This window comes from Abramis brama, assembly GCF_963993115.1.
Source record: "Abramis brama genome assembly, chromosome: 4".
Taxonomy (NCBI): Eukaryota; Metazoa; Chordata; class Actinopteri; order Cypriniformes; family Leuciscidae; genus Abramis; species Abramis brama.
In genome coordinates, this window is record NC_139966.1 from 46,643,359 (window position 1) to 46,669,912 (window position 26,554).

Genomic DNA, 26,554 nt, shown 5'->3' on the forward strand with positions numbered 1-26,554 from the left:
GTACTTGTAGATAACAAGACCCCTATCATCAGACCCCTGGTGTCCAGTCCTTCTGGGAATTTGTAAATCGCCGTACATGTTTGAGCCATGCCTGCTGTAAGTTTAGGCAAATCAATGATTAACCACAATACTGCCACTTACACTTTTAATTAAGTGTCCTTCCAATGACTTTTAACAGCAATGATTAGTTGGAAATATAATTAATGAGCTTTATTATTCACACTTTTATTGACATGTTGTTATTGACAAGAGTTTTGGCTGTGTAGGCAGTGTAAATCTGCAAATATCCACGTAAAAAAATTATTCCAATGCTGTGTGATGTGATTTATATTGAATTTATATATCTATTACTTCAACATTATCATTATTGTCATTGGCATGAACAACAAGGACAATGACAACAATTTAAAAACACACACTTCAACTTGAATGTTTTTATTTCTGCAAGATAGCACAGTGCTGGGGCAAAAAACGATGCTGGTCATGGGACTATTGTTTTGAATTTAGCAATAAATGTTAACAAGTTAAGTTCCCATGTCCCTTTAATCATTATGAAATGCACAATAAGAATTTATCCTCATAATTTAGAAGTTGTCACTGAAAGATAATCATTAGCAATAACTTGCTCTTCAACAGTACCAGGATAAAAGTAAAATTTTAGAATCATGATAGCATTCTGGTTAGAACTGACTTTTAAATGACATGGCAGCTTTATATGGTATATAATCAGAGGGTTGGGCTGAGGGCAATTGTAACACACAAAATGTATTCAATTCATATGTAGGCTAAAGCAATGACACTTTCAACATATCCTCAGTAAAGTTCTCTTTATGCCTTAGAAAAAATGCAATCGATTCCCTGCCCGAGACATTTTCAAGAAAAATGATTTCTTTCTATCTTTTTTATAGTCACTATACAATATTTCCTCATGGCAATGAGGTTGGGGGCAATTGTAACTTTGTTGTAAATTGTAAAAGTTTTGAAAGAATTGAAAGATCAATTTAAAATGTGCAATGAATCTGTTTTAATGATCCTTAGGGCTTCCATGGGAAAAAAAGAAAGAAAGATGATTGGTGATACAGCAATAACTTGAGCTTTGCACAGGAGAGGGTTATGACCAATAATCACTTAAAATCAGAAAAAGTGCCAAGAGATTGGACAGATGTCTCGGTTTTGGCTTTATTGTCTCTTAACGTGAACAAAATTAATTTGTGAACTTGGTGATCCTTTGTGCGCAGAGCAATATTAGCTTTTGATTTCCCTTGTTTAGCTTGTTAGTTCACTCTGCAGCCATCTTGGTTTGCCTTTCAAGCCACATGCCTCATCTCTGTGCGACACAGGCGTTTTGGAGAAGGTGTCGGGCAGGTCATGGTGATTTTGGGAAGCTTCTGTCCTTGGGAGTTGCAGACCTCTACGGTGCGCTCCATCAGGGAACTGTATTGGCCCCTATGTGCAGGCAACAGATTTACCTGGTCCTGGTGACAAGAAATGTGGACCTGTGGCAGAGCTGCACGATAAGGCAGTGGAGAGTGTAGGATTTGGCGGCACAGATGCTCCTGGAACTCAGAAAATGGCTCCAGCAGGTGGGCTGCCAGTGGGCAGTCAAACACTCTGTTTGGCGCTTTTTTCAGCACAGACCTCAGGGGATGGCATGCTCTGTCAGTCTGCCTCATCTGTTGCATGGTGTTAGGACTGATAGGGTACACTGCCTGCACTACAGGACTTTGGAAAGTAAGTCGAGATCTCGGGGACACTCCAGAGGCTTTGGCAGGAAGCAAGCAGGGCCCATTTCCTTGAACAGTGTGCACATTGACAGACAGAGATGTCTGCCCGACAGGTACAATTTTTGGATGCATCAATGCGTGAGCAGGTTTAGCTGAAAGGAATTCCATTTTGTCCGGCCTTTTTCATAAGAGAATGAGAATAATTAGATGTTGAAATACTATATATATGTACTAGTTATATGCATAAAACTAATAAGCATGCACACTTTGATGAACCAGATGCTTGCTTAGGCTAGGTTAGTGGTTTGTTAACTTTGTTGCATAACTTAAAGTATGTTGCATGTGTTCATTATGTTGTGCTACAAACCAGAATGATACCTTAAATTGAGCTGCCTTAAATTGGAGGAGGGACCAAATTATATCTAGTGACCAGAATATCTTACAGACTTGGGCCAGTAAGCAACCACCTAACAATGACTCAGACCCCTCTAGTGACCACTTAAAAATACTCTAACAACTACCCAGAACACTTTAGCAACCTTGTAGCAATGCACTAAAAACCCTTAGAAATTTACTGTTTAAACAGAGAAAGGTTTAGCAGCAGAGTAAGCAACAGAAATGAGATCAAGCATATAGCTGCAAGAGAATTCAATTAAAATTGTCCAAAATTGTTTACCACATATTTATTTAGTTAAAGCATTCTTTTTTTTCTGAAACAGTGTCACTATATATTCCAAAGCCTATCTGCCAAGTTGACTATGGGTACACCGCAAAACTACAGGAAAGGTTATCAGGTTTTCAATCACATTGAGATTCAATTACCATTTCTGTTACTAATCGCATTCATCAGTGATGGTCCTGGGAAGCGGAGACATATCTGAAACTCATTGCAAGCGGAGACAAATCTAAAACTCCTTGCTCTTAATTCACATAAGTGCCGTGTCTACCAGAGATAGGCATTTAAACAAACTCTCTGCACTACAACCAGACCTGACTGTGTAGCTGTTTGCACTGTGTAAATCCACTTTATTGAGACACTTTAATTTCAGTTTATTAGCCCAGCTGTGGGGGCTGATAGTAATTGAATAGAAACCTACATGTCCTCTCTCTGCCTCTCAGTTCTCAGCGCTGATCTCCGTTCTCTCTCCCTCGCACCTCACAGCCTCAAATAAATGAGGGAAGCAGAAAAATACCTTCCCACGTGATGCCGAGACTAACCAGGCTTTAAATCATTAATAAGCTGAAAATGACTCTGCATATATCTGCCGGGCGAGATATTTACTGTGCCTTTTCATTTTTGTTCTGTGAATTTAACAGCGCTCCAAATGCAGAATGAAGTCAAGCCATGCCTCTTGCCTACACTGACAAGTATGAAATAATTGTACTTTCCTCTAGCCTAAAAGCGAAGGGTATTGAATTCTGCTGGAAAGTCCTGTTCTTATTGTCAGGTTTTAGATGGCTAGTCAATAGGTAGTTGACTAGACAAAGGGGAACTGGAGCGCTGCTGGTATCCCTTGTATCCTCTGGTGCTCGTGGAAGGGCTAAATGTTCATAAAAAAAGAATTGGTAAAAAAATCCAGGTCCAGGCACTCTGGCACTTGCAACACAATTTCTTGGCCAAGTTTTCTCTAGTGGCCAAGAAATTGTGTTGCAATTGCCAGAGTGGCACACCTGAAATCAATGCAACTATAAGTATGGCTTGATTCGTTGGTGTTTTAATGCTTTAGCCCTCTAAAACAATAAAGGCTTTTTAACTTTTGCATCCTACTGAGTGCCTGGACCTGGATTTTTTTTCCAATTCTTTTTTATGAACAATAGGTGATTGATTTGAGCTGACGGTTTTAAGTTAACAGTGGCATGACCTTTTTTATGAAGCAAGATACAATGTACATTAAATGTACTTGCGAAGGGTGGTTGTTAATGGAAAAAGGGAGGCAATACCTGCATCCAGACCTACAAGGAGGTCTCGGGGGGTCTGTTTCCTTCCAATTATTTCTGGATTTGGTGATTGGTGGGAGTTTGGAGACAGTTTTGCATCCAGTGCCTTTCACAATCAAACTGCACCTGGTAAATCATACGTTTCAGCAATGAACATATTATGCCACTGAATAACAATTGGCCATTGGTAAACAATTAGTGGTGTACGAAGTCTGTATTAAAGGAATAGTTCAGATTTGAGGGTGATTAAATGACAACATTTTCATTGCTGTGTGAATTATTCCTTTAAAACATGTTGCTTACAAAGTGAACCACTTATATCGCTTATGGCTCTCGCAACTTTTCCTAAGCACTTCCCCTCGGGTGAATCCCTGCCACCATTTTGAAATGCGTTCAACTTCGTCAAGTGGACGGGGGAAGTTTATTTGGACAGACTCTTGACCCCTTGATTTTGACAGAGGGAGTCTACTGATATGTGCACTTCAGGCAGATCCATAGAACACAAAGCGACACGATTGTAACGTTGTAACAGCAACTAGCAGAGGTTGCACTTAATTTACCCACAAGTGATCAAGGGCTTAGGGGTGTCCAAACTTGGTCCTGGAGGGCCACTGTTCTGCAGAGTTTAGCTCCTACTTGCCTCAACACACCTGCCTGGAAGTGTCTAGTATACCAGTAAGACCTTGATTAGCTGGTTCAGGTGTGTTAAACTGGAGTTGGAGTTAAACTCTGCAGGACAGTGGGCCTCCAGGAGCAGGATTGGACACCCCCAGGTCAGGGTGTTCTATTTAAACCTATTTGCAAGGGTTCTGCCAGTAGCGGGCACTCTTGCAATGTAAGCAAGGACATACATCCAAGTGAACGAGACGGAGGGACGGGCATAAAAAAGTTGACCAAAACACAGCCCTGGAATGATCTGTATTCAGTACCTGGTGCTTATGAGAGGGGGTAAACTGATGCGACTCTCAGAATGTCTGTATGACCTCTTGTCTCTGGGTTGGAGGGTTAATGTAGTCATCACCGCTGGCAAGCTCTTGTGACTCCGAACATCATCGTCGTCATCTTCATCCCTGAGTGGCCCCCTTACACCAGGGAGACGGGAGAGGTTGGCAGTTACATCCTGTGTAAAACAAGCAGGGTTGGTGCATACATACATGGGAGGTTCTAGCTGCCATATAATGAGTGATAATGTACAATTAGCCAGTCATTATTGCAAAATAAACAGGTTGATTAGGATCATGTTGTATCCAGGGCTGTATTTTACAACTGTATATTATCCCATATGTTACGCTCCTACTTTCAAAATAAATTGATGTAAGTTGAAATTGCTTTATTATAGGAGAAAACAGTGAGGAGTGATACGAGGTACTAATGTAGGAGATTGTCTACCAGATACAATTGTCAAATATACTGGTTAATGGTCAGTGGTCTTAATAATTCTGCAGTGTTTACCCCATGCTGCAGGAATGAGACTGGTTCTGAGAAATGTGATGGTACAGGTGAAACATCACGAAAAGGGGACTGACTTCTGTGTTTCCTAATTTTGTTGGAGGGCCTGTTGACACAGCAAGTGATTTGGATATATCAATGTATAATAAGAGATACAAATAAGACTAATAGATTTACACTAAAAGTAATAGTAAGTTACATTACAAGAGTAACCTCAAACATGTGATGTTTAAAGCTGTAAATGTTTTTTGTCTGTTTGTTTGTTCTTGCCATTTATAGTCATATACGTGTATTAAAGTGTGTATGTGCATATTACCAGTCTCCATTCCCATCCATGGGAAGGCCTTTGCCAGAAAAGCCCATCCTGATTCTTATTTACCCTTAAAAGAACAAGTTGTTAGAACACAAGTACAAAGATATTCACATAACAAATTAACTTTAATTTATATTACCAAACCTCTCCCTTCTATAAATAATTGTTTAATTAGAGATATTCTTGAGCAATGATTCGGCTTTTATCTTTACCAACAGGATTTCAAGAATTCCATTAGTCTTCAAGAAGTCCATTAACATATAAATAGGTATTTCATTGCATAAATTCAATGCATGTGCACTGAAAATATATTTTAGCCACAGTTGAGATAATTCATCTACTGATTCATCAGGATTGTTTTAAATCAATCTCATGCTTTAAGACATTAATCAAACACAAAATCTACCATGAAATATAAAGCATGTTGCCGGCCCATTTCCCTCCGCATTAACCTCGTATTTCCTTTTTCTCCATTTGAAATTTGTCAGTGCCAGATTAAAGATTAAGCATGGAAACTAAAGAAATTAGTGTATTCTGACATTGCAGGCAACAACAAATAAAACAATATAATAATGTAATGAAATGTGCACTGTTTAGCACAGCTTTGAAACATTGGCATATTCACCTTTCAGTTCTGATAACAACACATTTCATTGAATATAACTTCTTGAAGTGCAACAATAGTACTTTAGACTGACAAATATCCTGTTTTGACATCAGTAATGTTTGGGAAAACATCAGATAATGATACAACTTACCATGGGAATGCAGATTATCAGTAAAACCGTTCAGTGGAAAGGCTGGCCACCGCCTCACACTGAGGACAATCCAAGCACTGCAAGTCAGGACATTACCATGACCACCTTAACAGACCAGTCAAAATCCAAGACAACAAAATTCTCCACTGTTGATTGGGTGGCTGTGTCCCAGAACCCCACACAGAATTGAGAACAACCTCTTTCTCTGAAATGATTTGTAAAGGGTCATTTTTATCAGAAGCAAACAAAGAATGATGACTCAAAATAATAAAGATAATTTTATGTTATTTGCACAACATTATATAGGCTAATACAGTAAAAGAGCCACTCTAACTTATCTTTTGAAGTTGGTTACCCGGTCACAAAATGAGCTCACATCATTTCATCCAATCTAAACCAACAATATAGTTCATGATCGTGTTCCAGTTCAGAGAAACTAAATACAGACATTTGTCAGTGCATAGACTTTACTGTGGCACGTAGCTAGTGTAAGCGTCATTAGTGAGATGATATGAGTTATATTCCCCTGTAGGGGGTGAGGTCTCCTTGCATTGTTTAAATCCGGCTTAGAGGTGAAACATTAAGCTTCAGGCTTTAAAGCAGCTACAAGCAGCTGCTCAGCGGGCCATGGAGGATCTGTCAGCAGTAGGGAATCATTAATCTGCAGTGTGCTTTTTACAGCCTCCTGCTGCGTTCTCCCATAGGGCAGTGCAGACAAACACTTCGTCATCATTATAAAACACATTTCATCTGTAATGATGATTAGCCCATTTTTTGGCTTGCTCACAATAATATGATCACATATATACAGTTTGGAAGGGAGGTCTGTGCCGTAGGCTTCCTGTTGTCTTTTGTAAGTGAGGAAGCTTTTGACAAAACATTGTTTGAAATGTTAACTTTCTGTGACATCTATCTATCTATCTGTTTTGACAGCTATAAAATGTCTAAAATTAATGTGAACACCTTGTGCCGGCCTACATCTGTCCTGATGAGCGAACGATCACGTCTGTGCATTAGCCCTCACACCTCTGATGCAAATCAGGCCACTGTAAATTGAGCTTTAATAGCATTTGCATGACTCATTAGCGTGCAAATTGGAAGTGGGTTCATTTAAGCGATGACAAACTGCTAATGTACTTTCATGCTTCCAGCAGTCTAGAAGCAGATCAAAACCCTGTTTAGAACTCTTCTGCCCTCATATTAGCCTGTTTGTGTCCTCTGTGGCATGTTGACATGATGATATTTTAAAGTTTTTGTTAGCTTATAAAAATGAATTGCCATGGCTTGTTCGCCATGCATGAGTAGTGTCGCTTTGTTTTTCTAATGATCAACACAGACTGACTGAGGACAGACGTCAGACCTGACCAGGTCTTCACATTATCGTTAATCATAAAATAATTGCAAGCTTGCACTAAGTGAATTCCAGCATGCTTCCAAGTTATACTTTGAATGATGATAGCAAAGTTAACCTAATAGGAACTGATAACCACAATACTGCCAGGAACACAAATGAAACCAAACTTTAAAATTACTCGCTCAAGAAAACAAAGTGAAAATTCTAAGCCGTTTGATACAAGATGATGAAATCTTGGTAATTTTGAAGATGTGCTCAATGTGACAAAGTGTCACAGTGTTGCACAGGCAGACTTTTAACTTACAGCGCAATATCTGCTCCATACTGCCGATTATTCTGGCATTATGGAGCATTAAATGCATTAAAATAGTGCAGCAGTCTCCATGAATAGCTGTATATAAAAACGAAAAAAATAATGGAAAACATGTATGGACTTTATATTTGTCCTTAAGTATTGATTAATTCAGACTTGAATTAAATAGACTACAGCTACTATGAGCCTAAAAACAAAAATGTGATGCTACTAACCTTTTAATCAAATCCAGAGCAGTTCTTCCTCAAAAGTGCTAATAAAAAAAATAAATAAATAAAAAATCTGTGCGCCTTCATTTCCAGAAGTCGAATTAAGTCAGACAAGCAGATTGGAACTGGCAATTTCAGCCAGCTCTTGTCATTTTTGTGAGCAATATGCATCAGCCATTATGATGGTTCTAACTGTAGTAGAAGGACCATAAAATGACATTTGGATGCAGGCAGCAATGAGCCTTTTATTGATTTCTTACGGAGGAACATTGCCGTACTGTCACACTTCAATGAATGTAAACGCTGTGCATACATGACTACACAAATAAACCTAGATTGTGCATTATACACACTGTGATTTCCAGGGTATCGGATTCAAACTTAAGTCACCCGTTGATCAGCTATACGGTGAGATGTATGATGGTGTTAATTTGCCCAGCTTACAGATATCCTCAAAGAGAGACCTGCACATTAAACAGTACTCTGAGTATTGCGGTAAGTTAAACTAGCTCCATTTAAAAAAAAAAAAAAAAGATATTATATTCCCAACCAATTTTACAGGTGAGAAGTTCAAACAAGGCAGCATCTTAATAGTGGATCTAAACAGCGAGAGCAACACCCTTATGGTTTCAGAATACAGTTGAGCACTTGATAAAATATTCTCCACTCATTTTATTCACAATATGTGCGTTCCATACAGGGCAATATTTTCTCATAACAATGTTCAATGTCATATTTTACCTCTATATGCTGGAGCCAAACAAAACTATCATCAAATAGAAAAAGAAAAATATGCAAATCGTGCGTAGCTGAATTCTCATTCTCTGGATGTGTGACATGCTTATGACTCGCAATTCTGCGGACAGTGGGAATGTAATGAAATGCAATGAAAGAAGAATAAGCAGCCACTCATCCAATGAAACACCCTAACTATGCCACACCTCTTCGGGATAATATTTCTAAGATTTATCTCGCTCTGTACTTAAGCTGTCAACAGTAAAAAGAGGAGAAATGACATTCAAATCGTACAAAAACCTAATAAAACTTGTCTTATAAGAAACATGACAGGAAAAAAAAAAAACATGGTTCTGAAACGATTCAAATTCACTGAGTGCTATCGTTTACCCCTGTAGATCCCGATTGAGTCGTCGGCAGCCTAGAATGTAAAGAACGAAACTCCCATGGTAACACAAATACTGTGGTCAAATCATTTTCAGGTGACCGAGTCTCAGAAATTATGAAAACGACCAGAAAAAATTAATAAAAAATGGTGGGGGAGGAATGGAGAACAATGAACAATTGAGGCAATTTCCTGTTGTTTATAGAAAAAAAAAGAATGTGGAAATAAGCTTTGAAGCTTAGTATGATGAATGTCTGTCCTTTCATTAGTTTTTTTTTCTTTTTTTTCTTAATTTTAGATTTTTGTTTTCCTCCTATTTTTGATTCAGTGCAATGCATGGAACAATACAAGGGTCCCCCAGGGTTGGTTTTCTTTGTGGATTTTTGGAGTGGGCACATTGTTGTGGTCATTTAACTGGTGTCCATGGATTCCATATTAGCGCTGGTGGAGTCCCTCTGGATGCTGTCAAAGATGGCGGCCAGCTCAGGGTTGGAGCTGATTTGAGACTGGAACTCACTCATTAGTGGGCTCTTCTCTGCCTCTGGGATGGTTAGCAAGGCCACTACAGCCCGCATGGCAGATCGTTTGAGCTCATCCTGCTTCTCAAACTCCTGCTTTACAGAGTTGGCTTTTACCTGGGAAAGAAAAGGTGTTATGAGCCAACTTCATAATTAGAAATCAAAGGGCTCTCACACTTTTTGAGCAATTAATTGCCATGACTGTTTCATGACCTTTCCAGTTGTTTGTGATTACTGAGAAACACAGAGAAAGAGGGGAATTGATGAGGATCTGTAAATATTGCAAACCGTATTCAAACTTTCACTCCCCTAAGAAAACCCACAGATGTCTCAGATTTCCTCTATTTTCAATATACACAGAAAATGCTTTATGTCTGATTTTATTGTTTTTATTTTATTGTTTGATGAATATCTTGCAAACCTTTGTGGTGCATGTTGCCCTGAGCGGCTCCACAAGTCTGTCCAACCTCTGTAACACTGCACTGGGACACAAACTAGATAATCTGGCCAGCATGAGGAACGTCAGCATCTGTAAGGACATTCATAGAGCAAAAAGAATTATAAACCTTCATTTTGATTCATGAGCCTATGCATATATTTTGGTCCCACTACATCTTTGAAGTCCCTAGTAACTATCAAAAACACATGGCTTGACAGATAAATGCATAACTTGATAACTCCTGTTTAAAGTGGGTAGGTAAACAATTTAAACCTAAAATACAACATTTTCTAGTACAAAGCACTTCTACTTCATAATCATGAAAGTACACCTGGTAATAAGTACATTTAAAATAAGGTTGGATCACGTTTGTTGTCAATGCATTATGCATTTATGCCTTTGATGACCACACACTGAATCTTTGTTAATCAATTCACTCTTTCATCTTCTGTGGTCGCTAAATGCTCTGCATGGCAAAAGGCCTGTCTCATGAAAGATTCATGCATTACTCTGACGGCTTACCTTGATATCGTAATGGTCCTTAAGTCCATCTTCAACATGGTTTAAGAATTCAAAGATGTCAAGTCTATCAAGGCAGCTGTCTAAAAGAGTGTACATGCATTCAAATGCAGCCTTCCGGATATCCAGACCATCGTCCACTGTGTGTTTGAACGGACCCATCTCAACCTAGAAAGAGGCAATTACACTGAGCTTTGACGTTTGAAAAAGACAGTAAAGCAATAGGCTTTGGACAAAGGGCAGATTACCTCTCTGATTAATTCTTTGCGCACTTTGGTCTCATTGTACAAATGAGGGAGAACTGTATCCAACAGGTCTCGAATTAGTGAAGGTTTGTTATGAGCTGCAGAGTTGAAGGTAACTAGAGCCACTCTTCGTACATTGAGGTCTGGATCTTCCAATGTTTTCAAGAAATCACCTAGAAGTATTTCAATAATATTACAATAAAAAAACAATTCTAAAAAGTGTTCGACAAAATTCAAAATAGTGTAAACTAGTACTTGCCTATGCAGTTTTTAAGAAGGGGGTCAATTGTCTGTGGGTGATCAGAAATCGTGAATTTAACAGCTGTAACTACTGAGCTCCTGGCATAAGATGATCCTGGGGAGAGAAAGAGAACACCTCAATCAAAACTTAGATTTTTATATATATATATATATATATATATATATGGTTTATGATATAAAGAACTTTATTTAACTGAAATTTATCAGTGTTTTGATACAGATTTAACAGGCAGAGTTTGACGATCACCTGATAAGAGATAGCCTTTTAGCCTGGGCAGAAGAGTCTCTGGGTCGATAAGTGTTAACTTTCCCAGACATTCAGCTACCACGTTCCTTGTGCCTTCTTCTGTACACTCGCAGTGTTTGAGCAACAGTGCCCAGACATTTTCTACATAGGGTTTGAGCCCTGCAACCGAGGCAGAGCTGATTATTTCCTTGAGAGAGTGCAACAGCAGGTACTGTCGCTTGGGCTGGCCAGAGATCTCTTGCAGGACAAAGGGCAGGTACTCCGGGAGGTTTCCCACGCTTATGCTGCCTAACGCATATGAAGCTGCCGACTTGACCTCTTCGCTGGCTGAAGAGAAGGCATCCAGGATGACCGTTTTCAGCTCAGGCTGGCCACTCAGATCAACATGATGACCGACCTCTCCCAGGGAAAGCAGAGCCAGCAATCTGATAGAGTCGGTGGAGCGCGAGTTCTTCACATCTTGAATGAACTGTCCCACCACTGCAGGGCCCTCTTTAGGACAAGCACGGGTGAGAGCGGCCACACACTTTGCAATGGAGTAGTAGGATTGCTTATGGGTGAGCGCTGCACTCTGGGCATACACAGGACCTGTTAGCATACGTAGCAGGTCCATGTAGCCCAAGCTAGCAGTTCCCGTGGCTACAAGAGCCTGGAAGAATTCCAGCATGGCACTAAGAGCGCCACCTTGCAGCAACGGTGAACGGACCAAAGCTATGAGTTCAGCCAAAATAGAGCCACTTATTTTAGACAGTGAGTCAGGGTGGACTCGTGCAAGCGTGGTGAGGAAGCTGATAGCCATCTGGGAGACATGCATATCGCTTTCATTGATAAGAGGCGGCAGCTCAGCCAGTACAGCGTCGATCATGGCCGGTGTTACACTATCGCTGTAGTTCTTGACCAGAATGTCCAGTGCAGCCAGTGTGCTTAGTTTTAATGCTCGTTGGTTCTTACGCAGAAAGGAGGCAAGAATGGGAACAGCCTCACCCAAGATGGGCCTCAGGTTGATCTTCAGCGGCGAACCTGCGATGAGGGTGAGAGCTTTGACAGTGGTCAGCCTTGTTATCTCGTTCTTCAGTCGCTCTAGGAAGATGAGGAGAGTGCCTGGTAGGTCCGCACCAAGGCTATCACCGAGGTTGCAGATAATTTGCCCCATACAAGAAATAGCTCGCTCCTTGACTTCCTGGTCGATATCTGCTGCCTTCAGCCTTTTAATGGTGCAAGCAAAAAGGTCAGTGATGTAGGGCGAGGCATCAAAAGCATCTGTTAGATCCAGGGGTCTAATGACTTTGACCAACTGCTGGGTGACCAGCAGTGCTTCAGAGGTGATCTTATAAAAGGGATCACCCACACAAGCAACTACAGGAGGCACTATTGCCTGAACATGGGGGTGGAAGACTTGAGGTTGATGGTTGCACAGGATCACATACAAGCAAGACAGGGCATCTATCTTCAGGTTTGAAGAGCTCGACTTATCGTTGAGGGAAAATATGATTCCTAGATGGAATAAAATTCACAAATGTCACTCCAAATGCTAAAATATTTTCAAATATTGAGAAACTTAACAATGGCTACGAAAGATTTCCAACCAAAAAAAAAGACCAAACATTTCCAGGTTTATCCCATGGTGCTTTTATAAATAAAGGTAAAATGCTGGTCAAACTTGGTAAGAATTAAGCAAATGATCATGGAATGAATGACTACTCGCTTTAACATGTAGTAGCTTGCCTGCGGCACATACCTGGGATGAGAACAGGAATGTGCTGTGTCAGGGCCCCTGGCAGCACGTTTACTAATTCTGTCAGCATGTTGAAGCAGCACTGCCGGGTCTTAACACTTTTTTCCTTCATCTGTTTGTGCAATGCTTTCACTATCATGGACACCTGCAAAGGCACACAAAACATCACACTCATGAATGAACTTTAATAATGAGGAATCCCAAATGTCTGGAGTAGTGTTTAAATTTTCCTCTACCTGGATTTGAAGCATTGTGAGAGGAGTCTCTCCCTGTTCCATGGCATCTGGGTCACAGAGCCAGCTCTGGGCAGGGCGTGTCTGCTTGAGTAGGGACAAGTAGGCATGGAACACATCCGCCTTCACGTTTTCTTCCCGCTCTTTAAAGCGGGCAATGAGCGCCGGTGAAACAGTGCGGTAGAACTCGGGTAACATCTCATGTCTGGTGCTCACCACGGCGTCCAAGCACTTTGCTGCTGCTCTCCTCACTTTCCAACTCATGTCGTCATCATCACTGTACTCATCATCACTTCCTGTTTGGAGTTAGATTATATCATAATCACAGCCACTAATTTGAATAACTCTATCCGTTGCAACTGCTACAATTCATATTGATCATAATTTATTCCATATTGGCCAAAACAGTTGGCATATTATGTATGTAGATGTGTCTGGGTACCAAGATACATCTCAAGCTAGCAGCTACAAAAAGGATTTCTTTGTAAACACTCAGAGTGTGGAACATATAGGGCTACAAGTTTGTCCCCTGAACCACAAAACACAAAAACCAGGGACTTCTGAAGTGTGGACTTCAAAGAGAAAAACAAACATACCCCCAAATCTGCTGCCAAACTGTACGAGCCTCCTAAGGCTGCTTACAAACTAGTGCACAGTCAGCACAATCAATTATTGAAAAGAAAACAGAAAATAGGTACGAATATGATTCATGGATGAAAATGACACTCCAATAGGGGCAGAAAATAAAAATCCTTGATGCCAAAAAAGATCAAGTAGAACAAAGGCAGTCATGAATGCAGTGAATGTCTAACAAGCTTTAGGACAGGGGCTTGTCATTATAGTCTGCTCCTGTCAAATTCTGGGGTGCAGCAACCCATATTTCTTCAACCATGCTTCCACATGAAAAACTTCATTCCAACGCTTTCAACATGCAACGCTTAGCACATCCACACTCAGTTGTGCTTCAGAGCACTAATGGTTAAATAAAGCATTTTCACTCAGAGAATGCACAACCTCTGTCAAAGAAAGTGGCACGACATGCTCAGCACAGGCATTAAGGAGGGTGAAAAGGTGCCGGCTTGACAATCTCTAAGGTGCCAGAGGAATGGTGGCAAATGTTTAAGCCTGTCTAGTAGGGGTGTGACGAGACGCTTACTCCACGAGACGAGACGAGACACGAGATTGGGTTCACGAGAACGAGACAAGACGAGATTTTTACACAATTTTTAAGAAATCCTCAATGATGAAATGTATGAATGGAAAATAGTCTTTTATTCAACTGAAAATCACAAAATGCAAAACAATTTAGGTGCATTTTGAAATCAACTTGTAATGAATGTTATTTTACTTCTATTTTAATGAATTCTATGCAGTAAAGGACATGCAAACACTGCAAAATGTTTTGCTATAAACTCTACCGTCTGGCTTCTCCCCTGTACGATTTCACATGAGAAATCTAACTAATTTCTAACTACAAATCGAACATAAAAAAAAAATAAAACAGTATAAATAAAATTAATATAAATAACTGAAATAACACTTTAAATGCAAACAGTAAGTGTGTATCCATAATCAAAGTAGCCTACTGCTCTCTCAAAACTACAAGTTCAAACAGAAAAGAAAAATTTCTTCAAGCATGAAAAAGAGATAAATTAACTACACAGAACTGACTAAGATTATGGTCATGTTCTTTTTCAAGAATATAAGCATGTCGACGATTTCTGGCAGCAGTTGAGACCTTTGGGCAGTAACTAGGGCTGCACGATATGAGGAAAAGCTGCGATGTGCGATAACATTGTTTAATATTGCGATGTCGATATGACTTGTGATATGTGAATGTTAGCTATACTGTTCCCATATCTTAGTGCTTTAATAGGTTCTTTGTGCGATAGGTCAAATGTTTATTACCTGCCTGGTTCAGATTACACTATTCTAGCGCGATTTTGGCACGATCCGTTTCGTGGAGATTCGTAAAGGACAACGGGCGTCGGGACGCAAGATTCGATCGATTCATTTCGTATAGTGTGTCACAGTGGGCGACAACCTACGCGTCTGCGATGCTTCAGGACATCACGACAGAAAGACTAGCATGTCCACGACGGGTTGAGTGTGAGCGAGAGTGAGTGTGCGCGAGTGAGAGTGTGAGCAACAGTGAGTGTGCATGTGTGCGCGCGAGTGAGTGAGCGAGTGAGCGAGGGACAGTGAGTGTGTGTGTGATTGGCCCGGCACACAAATGATTTAAAAGTGGCAGGGGCATCTTCAGTACTAATTTCACCCTCACGCTCCATCACGCTGACATCACAACAACTCACGAGACAAAGTTTCACCTCGACGAGAAATCTCGCAGCGTTTTAATCTCGCGAGATCTCGTAACACGAGATCTCATCACACCCCTACTGTCTAGTCATTACAGGACAGTCAGTACCCCCAAACCAATCTCAGAGCCAATTTTATCAGCTGTGAAAGCATAGGCATTATTTTAAGCTGCTAGACCAGACCAGTTACCACCGTCCATTCACTCCAACAAGAAGCTGAATTCTGATGGTCTTGCAAACAGTCTTTGCAGAGGTCCAACTTTTTTTGTCTTCAAACATGGACAGACTGCCTCTCTGACTGCTGTATTACCAATACGGTGCTTTCATTGTTATTACTGTTATGCGACAAGCAGAGGCTAACACACACCAGAACTAACAAACTGAGGTGGTAACTTACAGCTAAACAGACTCTTTTGGTTTGGGAAAGAGAATAAATCCTTCTTCCCTCAGACAGAGAGGAGAAATGAGCCCCGCCTCGTACCTTGATAATCTTCGTCTACACCATCGGCATCCATTGCATTCTCATCTTCATCCTCGTCGTCATAGTTGTAGTTGGGGTCATAGGTCAGATACTTAAGACAGATGCTAATGACTGTTGGGACATGTGGGTAGACTTCCTTTGGACACCTGGGAATCAAAAGCAATAAGGTTTTTTTTAATTAAACATATAACCATACAAGTCATGCAACAAGGAAACTTCAAGATTGCAGCTTTTCAATGGCTACATTTTTGTTGGTAATATTCTTATTATCTATACTACTACTAAACAGCAGAATAACGTAGTCATAAAAATTAAGAAATAACCAAATATTTGCTCTTTTTTTCCCCCACTCTCTGGTCCAACTCATCTATTATAATATCATGAGAAACAAACTCAAATTGTAACATTTTAATAGAAAATATAATATTCTGGTATCACAAATGTCAGCGGTTAGATGGAGATGTAGACTAACCTCCTTACGAAAGACTCAAAAGCTTGTATGCAGTATTCCCTCAGTTCATCATCATCAACATTGCAGAACTTCACCACCAATGGGATGATCTTCTCCAAATACTCACCTGCAGGATAAAATCAGCATGTTGTCATTACCATCATTACACACACATCAGACAGTTGCAAAGCATAACATCGAACTGTAATAATTCATTGTGAAATAAAATTGAGTTTGGAGAGCTGCAAGATAAAGGCCTTGCTTTTTTCAGCACAATCAAAGAAACAATCTTAAGATGACAAAAAGACTTAATTAAAACTGTAGCGCCAAGAGATAGCTACAAAACAACTGAGTGCATTCCACTGAAGTAATCTTGTGCATCTTAATCGCAGCTGTCTTTGTTTCATCAAACGTAGGCGGTAATTGGCTGATGGGGAACGGCGCACCACAGCAGCAAACCTAAATGACTTTTCACTTCATTTCATTTGTGCCAAATGGCCTGCCTTAGCAGCGCAGCAATGGAACAACGTTGATGACAAGGTGACGGGTAATAACGACCGTACTGGAGATTGTTCTATCTCCTGTCACACAATTACATTCTGGCAATTTGTTCGGTCAAATTCCAAAGAGAGTTGACTTCAAGCTTACACCCCCTATATATAATCGTGCTGTGGGGGTGGAACCGTGGAAATGTAGAAAACGGTCAAAGTTGTGAATAATTATGGATAACTATGGATAACTTCAAAGTGTTTTATTATTGTATCAATTATTAAAAACTGTGGAAAAGAGAGATCAATGAAATATCTTTGAATGACGTCAAAACACTTCTTGTCAAAGAAAAACTGATGGGGAGAGAGATGGCACACCTCGGCCTGAATAACTTCAACTGCTCATCAACCTGAGCAATCATAAAGTGAAATGTAATCAAGATTCGATGTCAACACTGGTGACCTCAATCTTGAGTGAAACATTTTCTATCATGAGAAAGGACTCCGGACTTCAAGATCAAGCCATGGTAAAAAGGCAATACCTAGGAGGGGAGGATATCATTACACAAATGTATTTACACTATGCTTTAAGCAAAAAAAAACAGCTATTGTAATAATTGGATCATTTTCATTAAAGATCTTTGAGGGTAGCTTTTATTTGCTTTAGCTCATTCCAGCAAAGGCTAAATTACAGCATCAGTGGTGAAACTAATAGCTGTATGAGAAGATCACAGATGATGGCTTCAATAAGTGCACACTAAAATTGCTTTCAGCACTTAAAGAGTAACTGAGATGAGGTCTTGAACCCCAAAGACATTAAGTTAACTGAGGTCTGTAACAACGGGGGAGCCTCACCGATTCTGTGGCCAGCTTGTCTGCTGATGGCAGCAATACACTGGATGTAAGTGCGTGTGGTTGACATGGACTCGTTGCGTGAGAGCTCGGATAGTAAGTGCTCGATGAGGTCCACAAAGACCAAGTTTCCGCAGCTCATGACCAGGTGTCCCAGGGCTATGATGGTCCTCTTCCTTACTGCCAGGCGAGGGCTTGTCAGTTGAGGCAGCAGACAGCTCAGAATGGAAGGGTGGAAATTCACTAAGAGGCCTCCTTGTCTGGATGAATGAACACAAACAATGTTAGACATTCAAAAGAAGAGATAGTTGCAAAGACCACATAATGACCACTAATTTGGTTGGTTTATCTTTTTTATTAGATTATAACATACTAACACTCCTACTATTTCTGCAGTATACTGCATGTATTATTTCCCTCCAAAAACTACAACTATAAACTTAGAATAAACACTGTTATCATCCATTGGTGTGAATACATTTGTTATAGTTTCATTCTTAGTGTGAACAGGCTTTAAATCCTAATCATGGGAAAATACATGATTCATGTTTAAATGATTCTGTGCAGCTCTACTGGTAAAGCATGACCTTAGAAATGGTGTGGTTGTAAATTCAATTCCCAAGGCACACAGAAGCTGGCAAAAAATCTCAAAGTCGCTTTGGATAAAAGCGTCTGCCTAATGTATGTGTGCAAGTATAAATGCAAAATGCATTCACCCAAGTCTGCCATTAGTTACCACACAACAGAGCCGAGCATCTGCATCTAAACTAAAAGACCTTTATAGTATACTCAGCTCAGTGAACTGAGGAAAAAGACAACTGAGAACTGTCACAGAGGGGAGATGTGTGTGCACAAACACATCAAGAAATTACCTGGCAGGAGCCCATGTGCACTCAAAAGCAAAATTGGTCTAAACAAGAGCAGCAGTCATCACATGGCTTGTCTGACATACCTGCACAGCATGTCTGCCATGATGTCCAATGCTTCCAGCTGAACCGAGACATCCTCCTGCTTGGCAATGGCACTTGTGAGGCGGCCTGTAATCTTTTTGCAAACGCTAGCAGCAAGAGCAGAGCCTAAAGCAAACAGAAATGGACTTAGCAGGCAAGATGGCACATGAAAATAACTAAATATAGCCATACGCATGTGAATTAATTCTCTGTGCATAAATCACAATATAGAGAAAAACTATAACTATGTTGGGGAATACAACTGCAATAATATTATTACGCAGGGAAAACGTGTTTTACCGCTGGACGCTGGCGGGAGCTCTCCAATCACCGTTTTGAGGCCGATGCTAGAAATATCTCGAAGCTGCTCCTTATCTGACAACATGTTTGTACACAATGTATCAACAATGGTTTCGACCTGGTACTCCTTCACTTTGCTGACAAGTGGGCCCAAACTGCAAGGAATAAGGACTTTTAGTGCAACCTGTGAAATGCTTCCTATTTGTCTATTACTATGCAATGTATAAATTTGGATTTGGTTTGCTTGCAAAAATGTCTTTACTGCGAAATGGTACATTACAAATTATTTCTGTTTAGCATACAAGTCAGTGTTAATCCATTCGCAAGATGGCTTTTTGTTAAACAACGCAAGAGTCGTTGTTTACTTGTATTTCAGCACAAAGACCGAATGAAATGAAAAGAGATTACTGTGACTTATTCATGCAATCCCTTCAAAACTATCAAGGAAAAAAAAAAAATAGAGGTTAATCTCAAAGGCTAACAACCAAGATAAAGCAAAGTAAAAAAAAAACAGCAATACCTCTCACTAAATCACTGTGGCATGAATCAATTTCACATTAAAACATTTTCATAGAACAAACTAAAGCCAATTCATGAAGGACATACTGAAAACACCCAAGTAAGAGAAGCTTTCAAGTTCATGCAAGCACAGAAGGACTGAAACAAATGAACAATGGCAAAAAGCTTACCATTTTACAGCCAGATTCTGAACTTCTCCATTCTTGTCCTCCAGGAGCTTTAAGATCATTTTGACCACCTTCCGTTCACTATCATCATCCAGCTTTATGGAGTCCTTCTGCAACTCGGACATCAAATCATTGGTGGCCATGAATCTGAGGGAATAAACAAGGACTTGTTATGAATCATTTGTCAGTTTACTTTTCTTTTTTTTTTTTTGAAGAAAGAGTTTCTCCCACCAAAATGTAAATCCCTACCCTCCAACCAGCTGTCATATAAAGAAAAATGTATTATCCAACCATTTCCCAATGGATAAAATCAAGCATCATCAGCATTTTCTTGTATAAGTTTTTGCAAGAGTAAACAGTTGCAAGGCGTTTTTCCCAATGGTCCAGACACAGTGACACACTTAAAGAGGGTTTCATGTGACTTCAGCACTAACAGAATGGCTACTACAAAGAGGACTAGAAAAGGGTGAGAACCACCTGAATAGCAGGGGCTGCTGGCATTATGTCAAAGCAAATGGACTGACTGAAGCATTTTCACCTTTTCATCTCACTTGTCATGGTTTGCTAAATTCATAATCCACTTTTGAGCTGAAACTGGAGTGGATTAAAATGAAATCTTGTCTTTGGGTGCCAACATCAAAGCCTCAGCACAAAACCTCATATGTGATGTGAGCGAAAACCCTCTGCATACCCTAATACGTGCCATCTCTCTCTCTCACACACACACACACACACAGTCCTAAAAGCGTCTGCTTTGGCATATATTTGAAGGCATGGAATCTCTTATTCCAGAGAGCCTAAGTAAGAATGAATAATGCATGAGACGCACGCTCCTACAGCAGGGCGAGAGAGGGAACGCCAGCACACACCAACAGAGGAGACCTAGAATGGTGTGTAAGCAAAATGTTCCCAGGGGTAAAATCTTGTGAAATTCAGAAAGAGCTGGAATGAGAACAGCAAGTGGTTTGACGTGAATGACAGGCAGGGTAGACTCTGGAAATATGATCCGATGGCTGCATTAGTATTCATTTGAAAACTCCTGTCAGATATGTATAAAACTCACAAACCATTAACCTCCTGGTGGCTGCTGTTGAATATACTGACATCTTTAAAGGGAATCCCCAAAAAGAAAGAAAAGCATGTCAGGACATATTACAAATTGTAACTGCATAGACCATTTAGATTATTAACTACAATTTCACGATAATCATTATGCTTTTAAACAGTTATCAACATATTTACACATGCTTCTGGCCTTGACAGCATTTCAAACCAGACAAGTATTCTCAGAACAAAGTCAATGAGGACCGTTGCATAATTATAGTTATAACATTGAGGGAAATATCTACCATCATTATTTAAAAAATAAAATAAATTAACAAAAAAATCTCCCTTTTTCAAATGTTTCCATCATATATATTAAAACATTTCACAGAGCCTGCAACTTACAAAGGACAAGTCAACTTCTGCCTTAAGTGTCAGTCTGCACAAATAACAAATACAATCGATTAACAACTGAATAAAATAAGAAAATGATAAAAGAATGACGTCAAACCTGTTTTAACTTAAATGTATAAACGATACAATTGTTTCTGAAACACTGAATGCAGAGATCCAAATAAAAGAAAAACCTTGAATTCAATATCAATTCCATACAATACAAACTTCTCTAAAAAGTAGCTTATGTAGTTAAATTCTATGCACATTTCATGGACATGCACTTATGCTAATATTTGCTAGCCAACTTATACGAACACGAGGAAAGTAAATTATACCAAATTACATCAAATTCTGCACTGACTCAACAACTCTGCTAATTTTGTTCATTGTATTGTAAATAATTGTACTCGTTACAAATTATATGACAGGTCGAGTGCAGTGCCACCAAAACGAAATGCTAAAGCTAATAGGCTAACACTAGCTTGCTAACATCCACACTAAAACACACACGTTTGACAGCTTATATTCCAATATGAGAGGGCAAATTAACAAGTTATAGCCGTGAATGCACGGCCCATGCACAATTTTAAACGGCAAAAAATCCAAATGAAGCCCCGTACAGTATGAGTTAGCTTGTTAGCTTAGCATGTCAATCTAAACAACAACAGGGGCGCGATAGGCCTAAAACTTTCTGCGATCGCTTCATTATTAATTAAAACATTTAAACGCCATCACAAGCCCTAAAAATAAACGTGCATGCTCTTTAACAATCGATATAGACATGTGCATCACGACTGACCTGAAATCCTTGTCGCTGGATGTCATTTTCTCCAAAAGATTAGAGATGTGGTATGAGGCACTCGCCATGTTTGCAGTCAGGAAAACCACTTGTGTGTGTGTTTAGGGCCAGAATGATTTAGTTCGCCTCTTTTTTGAAGGTTTAAAGGGGTGTAAAGTACAAGACGAATATCCAGAGTTTGTTGTGCAGGTAGGTGATCAGCAGCAGCTGTGCGGGGAAGAGCAGACGCTCATGCCTTGAGTTTGGATGGGTTTGAATGGAGGTGCTGCTCGCTTCTGCAGGAGGGAGGAGCTCAGACTAGACAGACACTGCTGTCTATGAGAAGCCAGAGGAAGAGTGGGGCCGTGTTGCAAATCCTAGTGAGCTGCCTAACGTTACTTGGATAGCATGTGTACTCCATCTTTTGGACATCATTTTATTTGTGTGGTGATGACAGGTAAAAGTGTTCTCATAATACTCAAATAATTTTACACGATCCTTTATTGTTTTGTATGAATTTTATGATTCACTCATGTGCTGTTATCTGTCCCCGAACTGTGTAGGTTAGTGGGTAAATGCACATATTAAAAAAAAACCTCTGTTGGTTAGGCTAAGTTATTAGTATAACTTGTTGGCCAGATGTTTACTTTGATTGTGAAGGGTTACATTTTATGGAAATCTGGTATATCTTTTTAGATTTAATATTTGACATTTGTTTACATGTTTTGTACAAGGTAGGACAGAATATATATATATTATATAAATATTTCCTTTACAGTATTTTACAGTAAATATCCTGTTAATAGTTTTACCATTTGTGGTAAGGTAATTTTCTATTAAACAATCTTTTTTTTTCCATTCAAATTTAATAAAAAAAATAAAATAAAATAAAAAATTACATTCAATAGTTCAAAACAACTGAGATCAGATCAATCCTGACTATTTGGATCACTAATGAGAGGTGGATCACATCAAGGTCACTTGATGACTAGGAACTCCAAAAAGCTGGCAAATTATATATTGTCTGTAACTCAAATAAATGGGTGTCTATTATTTCATTTTAATCACTGAAATGACCTGGTGCATGAGAGAGAGAGAGAGAGAGAGAGAGAGAGAGAGAGAGAGGAAATAAGAACTAGCAATTACCCTTTACAGAGTACTCCCTAAGACTAGTTTGACTTCTGGGCCAAATGTTATGTGGTGAGCCCTATTACATTCATCCTGGCCTTCAGCGTGTCCTCATTCAAAATCTTGTTCAACGCCTACCCTGTTCCCAGAGAGGAATTCAGCACATTTCCCTCATCTTCTCCTCTGAAATGCTCTTAGTATGACTGTGAAATACGAGAATAGATTGAATAGATCATCATTTAGTCCTATCCCCATGCTGTGTTTTTCTTTCCACTTTATTATACTTTCTAGCATATACATTCATATTTTATTATACATAGAGTGGATAAGGGGCTGAATGTCATACAAAGATATTTTCTGTAATGAGTTTTATTAGCATGACATTTTTGCAGAAGATTGTCTGACCCACTCTCACAGTCTTAAAATCTGCATGCCATATTGCATTGTCTTTTCTAATTTGTCTTTGTCTTTAGATGCACTGCACATTGTTTCTGACTCAGTAGGAGACAAGAGGTCAAATATAATTAGGATTACAATCATTGCACTGTTGGCGGTGCAGAGTGTGGTCATGCAGTGAAGTACATCCTTGCGCCTCCATATACACATCACATGCATCACATATTAACTGAAGATAAAAACAGTAGAAATAGCCATTGTGTGTAATGTAAATGTAATGATGTAAATAAAACTTAAAATAGGTTTCCACTAAATAAAGGTCATTTTATAAATATTTGCCTTTGATTTCATGCTTGTCAATCTGTAATTTTATTTTGAAGCACAACTCCAAATCAATTTACCATGATATCAGTTATGATTTTTCAGAATACCCGCAACAGCTGTGTGGAAAATGGCTCTTGGATGGACACCAGGTGGCAAAGCCATAGAAAGGAAATAAAAAGATAGCAAGTGTGTGTCTGCATGCCAAAGCAAACATGAGAGGTGAAATAAAGCTATTTCATTCAAGACTTATTAAATGGGTTTCTTTTTCATTTATTTTAAATAGCACAATAGATTGAGATTAACATGCCAGTGATACATAATTACTATGCAGAAAACTGAATTCTGTGAGACACCCGCCATGTTCAGATGTCAAATTTGATGTGTTTTTTTTTCAAGAATGATACGATTTTTGGAGCACATGCAGAATTCAAAGTGACATTTGATTGATCTCTGTTGCAGTGGGACAAGGCTCCAGTAGGTGTCATGAGAGTGGGAGTATGAGCATGCGTATGTGTGTTTTGGTAAGACATTGAACTGAAATGATAGAGAGAGACCTCTTGTCATTGCGGAGAAACATCTACTTCCACTGAAAAAAATCCTGATGCTAAGATTAACCCAAGCTTTTTCAGAAAATGATGTTCCAATTATGTTACCTCATGGAGGCATTGATGTGTGATGGAAGCAGAAAAGCATGCCCGTAGCTGTCCCATAATGGCATGCATCCTTCTGTAGGCATTAACGCTCAGATGCTCCAAGCAAAACAGGGGCAAGGGGAAGAAAAGACCGTTGTGGCCTCATTTCCAAGCCTGTGTAAGTTTCTATTGTGGCATAAAATGGATTACATAAAGAAAATAGGTTGATGAAAATGTGACTTTTTCATGCATGCTAAAGACCACATAAAATCCTTTGACAAGCACAGAGTTCTGTGTTGATGTATTTTCTATTGAAACAGGAAGTTGGGACTGGGAATATCCATGTCGATGCTCTCTGTGAAGAGAGATGCCTAGGCACTAGTGGCTCGTTTCCACCAAGGGGTTCAATACAGTACAGTAAAGTACAGTACGATTCGGGATGTTAAACCGTGATCTGACTTGCGTTTCCACTGCCAACAGTACCCTATCTTGATAGGCGTGTTGTATTCCAGAAAGTAGCGATCAACGTCATTGTTGTTGGTCCCCCTTGTAGCACGCGCAAGTGAAGATTCTCTGTCAACCAATCAAAGTTCTGCAGTGAGTCTTGCTCAACCCTTTAAGTACTGCACTACAGTTACTCCCCAATGGAAGAGTCCCAAAAAAGTGGTACGGTAAGGACTTTGATACCATCCAAAACTTCTGACAATCAAAACAGAAATAATTGCTTACCGTACTGTACTGTACCATACCGCTCGGTGGAAACAAGCCATAGGTGGCAAGACAACTCACTAGCACAGCCACCATTATATTCACTATATTGATAGTATGAGACTAGTGGAGTCATCAGTAATTTTCACCTGAATTCTCATAAAATTATAAATTGTACATTTTAAATGCCTGTCATGAAACTCTAGATTGCGCAGACTGATGGGTCCTTAACACAGCTGATAATATTTACAGCATTAACTACTCTGCGCAAGCTGATTTGTTAATTTCGCATCTGCAGTCAATGAGCTTGCTGCTCAACATTTAAATGGCTGGTTACCATTCACTAAAGCAGCTTGCACCACTTTCAGAGTTTGTCTAAAACCCTCCACCTTCCCCAGCTCCACCTGTATAGATCTGCTATGGGTAATTGATATTGTAACAGCAGTATGTCTGACATACTAACAGCAGCGTATCGGCGTATGCATTAGCAGTAGCAAGTTCCTGTACTTGCTCTGCAGCAGCAGCAATAACCTACAACAACAGCAATAATCAGCAGAACAAGTGTAGTAGATATATTCCGCCAAGACCAAATACATTAACATTGTCATATCCATTACCATGCTAAAATATTCAGAGTTGTCATGATAGAAATGCATGTATTTGCTAGTTATGCATTTTCAAATACATATCATCAAAGCTAAGATAACTAAAAGCCACAAAAACTCAAATTTTGATTGCGTGTGGCTTTGAATAAAAATGAAGCTTAGATAAAATATGCCCTTAAAATTGGGTTAATTCCAATTTGAGGCTCAAAAATCATTTAATTACACAGACAGCAATGGCCCTATGGAGCTGAATGGCAAGGGCGAATAGGCATAAATGGATTTTAATGATGCACCTTCTGTTTACAATGAACCCAGGGGAGCTGTAATCGATTATCAAGTTGTAATTGTCCTTTCCTCTGATTTTCAGTATTAAAAAGTCAGCCAGTATATTGTCCTACAGCATATACTCTCTCCCCTTTTGCTTTCTCAAACTTTCGTCCCAATTTTCTGCTATACACACAATCTGAAAATCGCAAATGACCTCTTGTTTTTAAACTGCTGCAATCTATGAATGGACCATTAATGACTTATTGAATTGAAGTAATTGTGTTATACTCAAGCAAGGGCCACCCCTTGTTGCACTTAACATTAAAATTAAATGTATTATTTTCCTGGTCCAACACTCAAAATAAATGGCTGCTCAAG

The 26,554-nt window shown here is 39.5% G+C and overlaps 2 protein-coding genes across 2 annotated transcripts; both read right to left on the reverse strand.

Annotated features, from left to right (window-relative positions):
• Positions 1 to 205: 205 nt before the first annotated feature.
• On the reverse strand, positions 206 to 6,258 carry LOC311080682 (uncharacterized protein). Its single transcript, XM_084110770.1, has 6 exons — positions 6,183 to 6,258; positions 5,428 to 5,491; positions 5,115 to 5,217; positions 4,592 to 4,782; positions 3,666 to 3,788; positions 206 to 1,902 (listed from the first exon to the last, which is right to left on the reverse strand). Exons 2-6 carry the CDS (start codon positions 5,472 to 5,474, stop codon positions 1,308 to 1,310), a joined length of 1,059 nt encoding a protein of 352 aa, XP_083966896.1. The 5' UTR covers positions 5,475 to 5,491; positions 6,183 to 6,258; the 3' UTR covers positions 206 to 1,307.
• Positions 6,259 to 8,715: 2,457 nt separating this feature from the next.
• Positions 8,716 to 22,431, reverse strand: cand1 (cullin-associated and neddylation-dissociated 1). The gene is made up of 15 exons (XM_084111058.1): positions 22,138 to 22,431; positions 19,902 to 20,045; positions 19,213 to 19,367; positions 18,915 to 19,038; positions 17,966 to 18,222; positions 16,644 to 16,749; positions 16,172 to 16,317; positions 13,379 to 13,671; positions 13,146 to 13,287; positions 11,408 to 12,901; positions 11,159 to 11,254; positions 10,903 to 11,072; positions 10,658 to 10,822; positions 10,118 to 10,225; positions 8,716 to 9,813 (listed from the first exon to the last, which is right to left on the reverse strand). Exons 1-15 carry the CDS (start codon positions 22,203 to 22,205, stop codon positions 9,589 to 9,591), a joined length of 3,693 nt encoding a protein of 1,230 aa, XP_083967184.1. The 5' UTR covers positions 22,206 to 22,431; the 3' UTR covers positions 8,716 to 9,588.
• Positions 22,432 to 26,554: the final 4,123 nt, after the last annotated feature.